This window comes from Orbicella franksi, chromosome 5 (genome assembly GCF_964199315.1).
Source record: "Orbicella franksi chromosome 5, jaOrbFran1.1, whole genome shotgun sequence".
NCBI lineage: Eukaryota > Metazoa > Cnidaria > Anthozoa > Scleractinia > Merulinidae > Orbicella > Orbicella franksi.
Genome location: NC_138149.1, coordinates 32,239,549 through 32,250,578, shown reverse-complemented (window position 1 = coordinate 32,250,578; position 11,030 = coordinate 32,239,549). Strand labels below are relative to the sequence as shown.

The following is an 11,030-nucleotide window of genomic DNA, read 5'->3' as shown; positions in this document are numbered from 1 at the left end:
GGGAGAATAAAACAAAAGAAATTGAATCAAGGCTGAGGGATGAAAAATTAATTTGCTTTGTTTTGTTCCGCCAAGCCTTGTAGCCAAGTTAAAATTAGTATAGTGCAAATGGCCTACTGAACACTTGTTGGGGTCTTTATATTGTGGTCCCTTGTCCTTGCAGAGCAGTGCCACCATGGTACCAGTTTGAGGTAGGGGGGGGGGGGGGGAGAGACACAACTGGAAAGAATAGGGAGCTTAATTGATGCCATGGACAATGCCCAGTAGAATAACAGATTACATTTTACCTTTGAATTTCACATTGTGCAGTTCCAGAAAATATCAATACTCCCCTCCACAGAAGGGATTGGAATTTCCTGCAGGGTGGGGGTTCTCTAAGACAAAACATTTAAAGAAATGTATCAAGCTTAATTGGAATTTCCAGAGGGGTGGGGGCAGGGGTCTTGGAAATAATAATAAAAAAAACTCTTCTGTGAGGGCAGTATGGTATTCTCTGGACCTACAAATTTTCCACATCTGCTCAGTACACCAGTAGGTCTAGAAACTTGCTCAAACAAAACATGTAATGCCAGTAGTAAATGCCAAAAGGAAATACAAAACATTGGCCAACATGGCTCATAAAAATTCTCAAAAATATTCAGAATTTGGACATATCACATTTTTGTTTTGTGGAGTGTGGCTACGACATGTCAAAACTTGAACATAGGGATTGTTTTGCTTATCTAATCTTTTTTAACGATGTCCTCTTGGGTGTTGCTGTCATAGTATTCTTAAGCTCCCTACTGAAGCATCTGTACATCACTGTCTATGTCTTAACACCATTTAGCCAACTTCTCGAAGATAGTTTGACAGCTTTTAGTAACAAGTATTAACTTGTGGATTCTTCAGCTTTGTCAGCCTACAGTAGCATTTCTTCCTGCAATCACTTTCTGCATGCAGACAATATTATCTTCTCTTCGTATTTTTGATTCCAAGGCTTGTCAGGTTTCTGGGAAGAGGCCTGGGAACCAGTATAATCTTTCACTGGGTGCTTGGTCATCAACCCAGGCCATCTCTTCATGAACCATGTGATCCTACAACAAGAAACCAAAACACTCACAATTGAGGTTTTAGCCGAACCAAATTGAATACCGCCAAATTAGTGTCCAGAAAAAAACATAGGTCATTATCTTGGAAGATAAGACATGAGTGTCCAGACGTCCTGTGGACAGCCACTTTCTAAAGAAAATTGTTTTATTTTTCATATGTAGCCTTATAAATTGATCATTTGACCAGGCCTATGGCACATTTTGGACGGCCACTTTTCAAATCCTGGCTTAAGCCAGGTGGAAGACGTCACCCATTTTGATGGCAGTAACTAGTGTTTTTGTAACTTACCAAGATTCGCTTTGTACGATCAGCTTCCCATCCTAAATCCTTCATGATGGCTGAAACTGATGTGTACCCATTGCCCTGAAAAATATGGTCCACCATTTAAGTTTCATCATTGGAAAATCAATCACAAAAGACACCTTGTCAGGATGCTCAGATTACATCCACCTGAGCAATGAGGGCAGTGAAAGCTGCAGAAAGTCCACTATATAAGAAGGAACAATACATAGGTTGCGATTTCTCGCTAATCTTCATGCTAAGTAAATGAGCAGATGGGGTTGCAATTTCAGAAAGTCTAAAAGACCAAACCTGAGCCAGCTGAAGTGCTGCAGCATGATCCATGCTCAGTTCTCCCGGCACTGACTGGACCAGCCGTTTGTTACCAACTGGTAGAATTTGAAAACCACTGCCCATCACATGAAGTTTTTTTATTGCACGTGCCAAGTCATCTCTGCAATGAACAAGATCAAATGAAAGCTCCTCACTAAATGTCACTAATATTTCCCAGTAACTTGCTGAAACTAACATCAATGAAATGAATAGAAGTATAACTTCTTTCATTACTTTGTATCATACATGTAGGGCCTCAAAGGGCCCCAGCTAGCTACATAGCTCTCTGCATGTATTGTGCCTTCTGCACGTGTTGCAGGCCTATATATATTTTTTAAGGCTTTATTGGGTTTGCTGGACCAATTCTCATTCATTTTATGCTGGAGATCTTGGGTTGCATTTATTCAGTATTCTTGTTTAATATTGTAATACCCACTCAGATACATCTTGTCTGGATTTGCTCGTTTTCAGGACTTTTTTGTGCAATTCGTCCAGTGCCATCAAACCTGTCAAGCACAAAAAATTACAATTTAAACCTTGCAACAGAAATTATTAACTTAAGATTGCTAAATAAATGAGAATTAAAAAAATTAATATTATATATATTGACAAATATCTGCACTAACCTCCATTTCGTGGCCTTGTTGCCATGCAGATCTCAACAATTTGAACACCAAGCTATTAGTTAAAATGGCAAAATATATTAATAATTAACTATTTTCATAATTTTTGTGAATATAGCATTAACACTACTATTGAAAAATACTATAATATTATCTCCTCAGAGCTTTATTATCTAGCTCTCTGCACGCACTGCAGGCCTATGATGAGGGAGAATCATAGGCCTGCAGTGCGTGCAGAGAGCTAGATAATAAAGCTCTGAGGAGATAATTATTAGAGTTGTCTGACGTTTTGATGTTGCTGACATCATTGCAAAGGTACAAAAGACAGTTTTATCGTGTTGTGAATTAAAATTAATTGAACTAGACAGTATAATAGACATTTATTTTGCTTATTATTTAAAATGAAAGTTTGGTGTTCACATTAAAAAGACAGTGCATTAGATCCAGCAGGATGAAAATTGAGAGTCTCTACACACCTCATAGTAAAAGTCTCCTACACCGAGTAGCTCTGCCCAGAAACCTTTGCTCGCTAAGATATAAATGACAAGCATTTTGTTTGAGACCTGACAAAGTGATGGAAATCTAATTCCTAAGGGTGGCTAAGGGTTTATGCATGGCACCTGATAGGGACTATTGCATAATGCATAAAGATTTTGTGAATTTATGAAAAACCATTGGTAAAAGCAGCTAAAAGTATACATGAAGCGTGGATTTTATTACAAATTATTTGTGTGTGAAACATGATCACACCCCCTTTTGCTATCTTCATTCCTCTATACAACTTCTTTCAACATGCCAGCAAAGGAACAAAGAGAAACCAAGACTGCACGCCTCTAGGCTGGGAAGTGATGAAAAGACAGACACTGTTGTAGTCACGTATGATTTCGCAGCATCTTGTCATTTGATGCCTCAAACTGCTTCATTAATATTATTAGAAATAACAACTGTAGCTTACTAAAATCAAACTTGACTTCACTTGAACTCATCTTTTTTTAAAAAAATTGACATACATGCCAGTGGGTCGACACCAATGCGAGCACACATCTGTTGAAAGTGACCTCTAAACTCTGGGTTCTTCTTGATTTCCTGTTTGTACTTTCCTGCAAAGTCTTCAAGAGATGACTTGAAGGAATCCAGCTGTTTTCCCATCTAGCAAAACAGACGGTTATGTAATTAATTATATTATTGTAAACTGATGTTGTGAAGTCTCTGCTTGGGAAGGAGGACAGATCTGATCACTTGCTGGTTTGTATAACTGTGTATGTACTCTTTTTATTTTAACTTATTTTTGTTCATTTAATTTCTAGCTGAGTACAAATAAAGTTGTCGTTGTTGCTGTTGTTTGGCAGCAGCTCTGCATTTCTGAAGTTAAACAAAAAATTATCATATTACAAAAACTAATTTATTTTACTTGTGATAACTGGATGTCTGCTATTTCCGTTCCCTTCGTAGCATACTTTTCCTGAAAAAAAAAACACTAGCTCAAAAGTTAAAAAAATAAAGGTAGAATGAATTACGGTCATTCAGTTTGCTCCACTGTTAAATCGCCCCAAGTCAGTTCGCTCCAACCAAAAGTTAGATCGCTCCACACAGGCTAGGCCGAGTTCGCTACCTAAACTAACGGAGTTTGGCTTGGCAGTGGATGAAAGAACGAGGAATGATCTATTGAGCGAAGTGACTGGATACCAGATAGAGTCTCAACCATTTTGAGTACTTTTGAACTCCGCTACCAGTATTTACCCTCGCAAGACGTTGCCTGTTTATTGCACCAACTCCTCCTGGCCCTCTACGCATCTTGAAACTTGAATTTTCTTCCCTAAGACAACCAAAATTCAGGCATTCCGACAGATGTTTCTCGACGTTTTTCTCGAGCTCCTTTCCGCCATTTTCAGCGGTACTCCATAGGAAGTATAATTCCCATAATGCATATGGGGCAGACGACACGTGCGCACTGACGCTCAGCAAGACAAGATGGCGGACACCGGGGCAGTAATAAGCTTGAAGAAACTCAAGGTATTTTCATTTCTTTGCGAGGTTTAAGTGAGAGCTAGTCGTGAAAAAATAATGTAATTGCTACTACTGCTCACACATTTTTCATAATTTCAGTGTTAAATGCTAACATGCTGCGAAGACGCTTGTTAACAACGAAGTGTGTAATCGTTGAATTCTGACGGTCGCGGGTTGCTCTATACGTGCTTCAGTTGCTTTCAGTTACGAGCATGTATTCTGGTTTTGTAACATCCATCGGCAGCATCTCATTGAAGAAAGCTTGCCCTGTACCTAATCTACAGTTAAAACCGTGCTTCCTTACCTAGGGATGAAAACATTGACTGCTAAACGACACCATTGTTTTGTTTATCCAGTGTCTCAACTCATTAACCGAATGACTTATCAAAAATTTTGTAATTTCAAAGGTAGCTGAGTTAAAGAAAGAGCTTGCAGATCGTGGTCTTCCAACCAAGGGCAACAAAAGTGATTTACAAGCAAGATTAGAAAAGTGTCTCTCAGAACAAGGTGAGTGTGGTTTCTATAACAACACAAAGCTCATAGCCTGATTGGCTCAATGCTGTTTTTTTCTGGATATTAAGTTTAATGTGCTCAAGTAGTCAGACCTCCCTTCTATAACAGAAACATCTCTATTACCATTTACTCTGTAAAGAAGGTATTGATAATAATTAAATAAATAAATAGTGATAAACATATTTTATTGTCAGGGATTGTTTATCAAGATGAAACCGAAGAGATTGCTGATGACCATGAGTTAGACAATGATGCTGATGACTTGGATGATGACGATGTCACAGAGGATGTGCCAGAGCATTTTGATGATGACTTGGACATAGAAACAAAAGAAAAAGAAATCAACCAGGTGACGTTTTGATGTGGGAAACTTATAGACAGTGTTTTCAAACTCTGGCATGTTCTTGAAATATTTTTTAAATTTAATTCTTTGGTTGACAGTGCAAATCAGTATTATGAGCAGAGGACATGCAGTAAACTAAAGGATCAATGTGCTGGACTTCGTATCAAGTAGTTTGAGCCGTGGCCAGGTTCTTGTGCAACACCCTTCCCTCTCACAGTGCCTCTCTCCTCACAGGTGCATAGATGGGTCCAGCAAAATGCTGAGAAAGGGATTGGGGAGGGGGTTCACACTGTGCGCACAAGCCATCCCCCTTCTAGGGAGGGGAGGGGCGGGCTGATAGAAATACTTTAGTTTACCTTTAATATGACGCACATCCTGTTCGTTCAGTCCTGTTATTGACAAGAGGAGAAGGGAATGACTATGAATTCATGTGGCACATCTAACTATTATAGTTAGAAATTCCTTTTTGGGTTCACAAAATTTGTAACTTTTGTGAAGTTTTAATCAGAGTACTTACATTCAATTGGCAATTTTTTTTCCAGGATTTGACGGCAGAAAAAGATGAAAAACAACCACTAGGTAGTCCTGTGTAAGTATAAACCCAGTAGATATGTTTAAAATCTTTATATACAAGTCTGTACAGGTGGTTTTAATTTCATTCAATTATTATATCGTAGCATTGAAGGTCATTGTACTGGACTGCTCCCATAAAACAAACATCAAATATTTTTGATAATATTGTGGAAGTGTGAACTCTTTTTTTCTACTCTCTTTTTCTACAGTAAAAGGGTGCCCATTACACCCCCAGGAAAAACTCCCAGTCAAGGTACCCTGACCGATGAACAGGTAAATTTATACAATGTATATTAAATGCAGCAATTTGGGGAAAGGTTGTCTCATGAAAGTGTCAAGCCTATGTGACAAGATTGAATGGTGGTCTGGGTATTCATTGAGATTTTGCATACCGGTGTAGAGGAAATCTATAAATTTGTATTTTTGCGTGGGAAGTATTAGCAAGGATACATTACATTTGTAGGTTTTCCACTCATACAACCTGTAGCTTTTCTTTCCCTGTTGCATAACTTTTAGTTTAAAATAACTTGAAAAGTCAGTGTGGCTGAAAGAACCCAAAGTCTGAAGAAAAAGAAAACCTAAGAAATGACATTTGCCGTGTTTTTGTTTTATCGCATTGAGCATTTAGCATGTGCAGCAGCTTTCTATTTCTACCCATACTAACTTTCAGGATTGTTGCGTGGACTTTTACGCTTTATTCCGACAACCTTTTTCAAAACAGCTGTATGTAGTATTCAGCCCTGTCAGTAAGTGCTGGCAGCTGGTAATTTTGCTGCCAACAGTTAATTACAGTATTTGTTTTCCTCTTCACACTGGAGTTTGCCAATCTGACTTTAATAAATCCACATACATGCATGTCCTTTATTGCTTACTTCTTTTGTTTTCCTGCCTACTATGTACTACACAACATTTTGACAGGGCAGAGCATTCTGCACCAACCAGAAGTATAAGAGTACAGTACATGTAGCACTCAATGCATGAAAGTCATTTATTAAACTTAGTTATCAATTAAATTAGTCCTTGAAATATTTGGTTATTTTGTTGTTTGATAGAAAAAGGCTCAAAGATTGGAAAGATTTGGCCAATCTCCCCCAGTGACAGATACTGACAAGAAGCAAGCTAGAGCACAAAGGTCAGTCCTAACATATCACTTAACCCTTAAAATTGTATTCTAATTATTAGCTACCCTATAGAAGAGTTAGTCAACAGGTATGGATGTAAATGGTAGTTAAATAGAAATTTGGTGGTTCATTGAATTGCCATCATGATCATTGTCATTTCCAAATCCCCAACTGGGACATATGGTCTTGCCTTACAATCTCTCTCTCACTGTGATTCTCGGCCCTATGCACAAACCCCAGCATCACACCAACCTTTTTCACCAAACTCTTACCTCTAGGTAGTGTTCTTTTCAAGGTCTCTTTGGTCTTCCTCTCTGACAACTGCTTAGACCGACACTGCCTGTGCATGTACACTTTGTGCACTGGCTAAGAGTAATCTGTACTCTTGAATGTGATGCACTTGACTGTATCAAGCATTACCACAATTTCAGAGGTCTTGTTTCATTTAATACTAGCTGTATTATTTTATGGGCAAGAAGTTCTTCATCATGAGAAGAAACTGAACTTCGGATGTTTAGTAGTAATTGAGTACTACACTGCATGAAGGTGGTAAATTCAAGGCAGTACAGTTTGATTAAACAAGTTTCATGGACGTTTTTTTTCAGATTTGGTTTATCAAGTCCAGCCAGTAATGGAACAGCAAAGAACTCACCAATCATTGGACCAAAGGTAAATTCTAGTTCCACGTATAACTTTGAAGACCTTGATTTTGATGGTTGCTGATAACTGCAGTCACATGGTATGTCTTCATGTAAATTTCAAATCATTCATACATACAGTATTCCTATAAAAAATTGTTTCTTTTCCTTAGCCATGGTTAACCTTGATTGACCTCAACCTACTCCATTCTTTACATTTCTTCTTTGCAACACTAATGAATATATTTATGTATTGAAACTTACCTTCTCTTTAATATGCAGGATGTGGATGTTGAGAAGCTTAAGAAAAGAGCTGAAAGATTTGGTGCAGTTTCCCCTTCGATTGCTAAGGTAAACAATACTTCATTCTCAAGGAAGAGTTAGTGTGATCTAGTGTTGTTACTCGTCATTTAAGAAACTGAGTTTACCTTGTTTATAAGGATAAATGTATTTAAATTCCAAACAAGTACAATTTGTACAAAATATATTTGTTTTCTAAATCCTTAAAGATGATTTCCAGTTCATACTGCACAGTTTCATTATAAATTGTGCTACTTTGGTTTTAAATCCTGATGATCTCATTCACAGCTTGAAGAGAAAGACAAGTTACTGAAAAGAAAACAGCGCTTTGGTGTTGCTGTAACAGCATCACCTGGAGATATGTCGGAAGTGAGTTTATAAGACTGTAAACATTCCTTGTTTCACGTTTCATTGAACCAATGTAAAATAGCCATTTTTTCTGTGGTAGAAGTCATTGATGTACTTATTAAGTTTCTGCTTTTGTTCCTCGTCAGGCTAAAAAGAAAAGAGCTGAAAGGTTTGGGCTCTGAGGCAATTCTCAAATGGTGTCCAGTCTCACAGAACTAGTTAGTACTGCAAGAAGCTGCCAGATGTTGTGTTCCAAGCATGTCTTAAACATCCAGTGGGTTAATTCACTGCTTTTGTATCGAAAGCAGTAATTCATACAAAAGAAACACCAGAGGGGACCTTTATAATTTATACTTTCATGTACAAGTGTACAGTGAGCACTAGTAATAATGGGGAGAATCAGAGTGCCATGTGTTTACCAATATCACATGGAAGTCGTGTGAAGTACTCAAACAAGCTAATGTTTGATGTACTTTCTTGACTGTGGTGATGCATTTTCCATGGAGATGGCTGCTCCATATAGCTGCATGGTGGCTTACATGTGTATCTTGTTATGAATGGCAACAGTAGAGCCTGTGTACCCATGAATGGCTGTTAAATTGTATCAGAATTTGAGGTAATATGTTAATGATGATTATTTTTTACATTAATCCAATGCTTTATTGAAATCATTTTGGTATCAGTGATTATTCTTATTAGTCAGTCAAAGCACTAACAATCCGCATAGAAAGTATTATGCATCTCCGTGTGGTAATTCTGAATTAACCAAAGCAGAGAGAAAACCAACATTTCGATGGTTAAGAACATGTATCTCAGATTTCAGTCACAAACTGTTCAGTCAGAAATTTAGGCAGATTGGAACCTAAGCTGTAACTTGCTTCTTTTTAGTTTAGCTCATTTCTGATCTTACTTTTTACATGTAGTTCTGTCACTTTGCTCATATTCTCGTGTCTCCTTGAAAGACCTTAATTCACATTGGGGGTGTTTTCCGATTGACTTTTCTTCCTGGCAGTCACCCCTACATAACAAGCACCTGGGTGTGATCCTGGCAAGAGAGAAAATAGTGATGCCAATTTTTAACTCCTTGGAAGTAGACTACCCTTAAATATGATTGCTACCTCAGACACTTTTCTGGCAAAAGTAGCTTCCTCTTGCTTAAATGTAAACAGTATCAATAGAGTTCTGATCTGTTGCTTCTCAATGTCTCTCCTGTATTCTTTTGATGCACAAGTCTGATTTTACCAAAATGCAGTTTACATTCTTCTTCACTGTGTTTTCCCATACATATATTTAACTAGGCTGACAACACCAAAGAGGTTTTGCAAAGAAATTTTACATGCATGGAGTTTTGTAACCAGCTTCTGACTTACACTGACTTACTAATACACTTACCCACTAAAGGAATGTTGCATGTTTAACTTTTCTTTGGACAATTGCTTTAAAGCTCGTTTATCAGTATGACAGATCAATGTCACTGCTTGAATTGCTACGTTTCAGATGATTGTCAAATCCTGAGTACTACTTTGTACAGTTGAGATCAGTTGAATAGCATGCATCTGAGGAGGTCACCCACCTTAAACCAGACTGGATTACAATAATTATAATAGATGCTAGTTACTTTGTGAGCAATATTAGGGTTACTGTTTAATGCTTCAGTTTCAAAGAGAGACCTGCATGACTGTTTTCCAAGCAGAAGAATAGAAAATTGTCATCTAGGGGAATATTGTTTTGATGTACTTCCAACTTCTCAAAACTAACCTCGAGAGAATAATTCTGTACTGCATAAAACATGGTGATTGGATCACTGTTCTTATGTAGCTAGCAAGGCAGTGATACTACTCGTACCAAATTCTTGAAGGGCACAGTTAGATTCATGAAGCTCAATCACTGCCTGGGAATCCCAAGATAATGTTTGACTTCTCGAGCAATAAGCAAATGATTGGCCTTATTAAGAAGCTAGAATAGCTAACGAGGATGGCAATGGATTTCAACATAGAGAAACTTAAAAAACGCAGAAGTTGAATAGTACTGTACGTAGATGATTTACTGCACAAGGCAGATGTTTCTTTTCACGACGTCTGAAAAAGAAGGCTACATACTTACATTATTCAAGTGAACATATCATGCTAAACGCTTGGACATGCTTCGACAGTTTGTATGTCTGTTTGGTAGCTGTAGTTTGAAAGGTTTTTAAAGGAGTGTTCTAGGTAATATCTTCCCAAGGCAATATATAAGCCAGATGTTTTCCTTTTAGTTGTTGAGCCAGTCTTGTAAAACTGGTGGAATTTTTCACTTTGCAGTCGTGTCCTATGTGAAACATTGAGGATATTTTAGTCCCCCATAAACAGATCATTACCTCCAGAGATGCTGTCGACAATTCACTTTATTTTACCATTTCTGAGGTTTAGGTTTATAACATTAACGTTACGTAATTAGATATCCACATTGTATTTCTACGTTCACCTTCACTCTACGTGCATTGTCATGCGACACTTTAGAGGAGAGGGAGTAAGGGCGACTCCAGATTGTGTCAGATAGCTTGAGTTTTTCAATTGTATTTACGATTTCTATGGAATAATAAAAAAAATACTTTCCCAGTCTGAATGGTATCGTTTTTGTGTGGGATACCTATGGTATTCCACACTATTGTGATCGGCTCGTGTCCGTTAATGCAAATGAGGTATCCCACACATGTACCCTTTGGGTACCTATTTTTTTTTTTTTGGTTGGGGGCGGGGATACTTTATTCTGATTCAGAGTCAGACTGATCTGTCACAAAAATAAAAACAAAACAAAAACAAAAAAACGAAAAAACACAAAACAAAACAAAAAAAAACAAAAACAGGCTCTGCCCTTCACGTCA

At 37.7% G+C, this 11,030-nt stretch overlaps 2 protein-coding genes across 2 annotated transcripts; one reads left to right on the top strand and one right to left on the bottom strand.

The window, feature by feature from the left end:
* Positions 1-200: 200 nt before the first annotated feature.
* LOC145488274 (vacuolar-sorting protein SNF8-like) lies at positions 201-4,148 on the bottom strand. The gene is made up of 9 exons (XM_081467102.1): positions 4,065-4,148; positions 3,736-3,786; positions 3,335-3,473; positions 2,801-2,853; positions 2,328-2,379; positions 2,138-2,207; positions 1,681-1,822; positions 1,378-1,452; positions 201-1,073 (listed from the first exon to the last, which is right to left on the bottom strand). Exons 1-9 carry the CDS (start codon positions 4,116-4,118, stop codon positions 981-983), a joined length of 729 nt encoding a protein of 242 aa, XP_081323228.1. The 5' UTR covers positions 4,119-4,148; the 3' UTR covers positions 201-980.
* Positions 4,149-4,281: 133 nt separating this feature from the next.
* On the top strand, positions 4,282-10,759 carry LOC145488270 (uncharacterized). Its single transcript, XM_081467099.1, has 10 exons — positions 4,282-4,337; positions 4,739-4,838; positions 5,039-5,193; positions 5,730-5,776; positions 5,970-6,033; positions 6,813-6,892; positions 7,487-7,550; positions 7,802-7,870; positions 8,108-8,188; positions 8,314-10,759. The coding sequence occupies exons 1-10, from the start codon at positions 4,296-4,298 to the stop codon at positions 8,347-8,349; spliced, it is 738 nt and encodes a 245-aa protein (XP_081323225.1). The 5' UTR covers positions 4,282-4,295; the 3' UTR covers positions 8,350-10,759.
* Positions 10,760-11,030: the final 271 nt, after the last annotated feature.

Bases quoted from the DNA above. Each gene is read 5' to 3' on its own strand.
- LOC145488274 (XM_081467102.1), bottom strand. From the start codon at position 4,118: ATGCGTAGAGGGCCAGGAGGAGTTGGTGCAATAAACAGGCAACGTCTT. The intron at 2,380-2,800 runs GTGTGTAGAGAC...TTTAACTAATAG, and splicing joins TAGGAGACTTTTACTATGAG to CTTGGTGTTCAAATTGTTGA. The intron at 2,208-2,327 runs GTTAGTGCAGAT...TGTGCTTGACAG, and splicing joins AACAAGGCCACGAAATGGAG to GTTTGATGGCACTGGACGAA.
- LOC145488270 (XM_081467099.1), top strand. From the start codon at position 4,296: ATGGCGGACACCGGGGCAGTAATAAGCTTGAAGAAACTCAAG. The intron at 4,839-5,038 runs GTGAGTGTGGTT...TTTTATTGTCAG, and splicing joins AAAGTGTCTCTCAGAACAAG to GGATTGTTTATCAAGATGAA. The intron at 7,871-8,107 runs GTAAACAATACT...TCTCATTCACAG, and splicing joins TTTCCCCTTCGATTGCTAAG to CTTGAAGAGAAAGACAAGTT.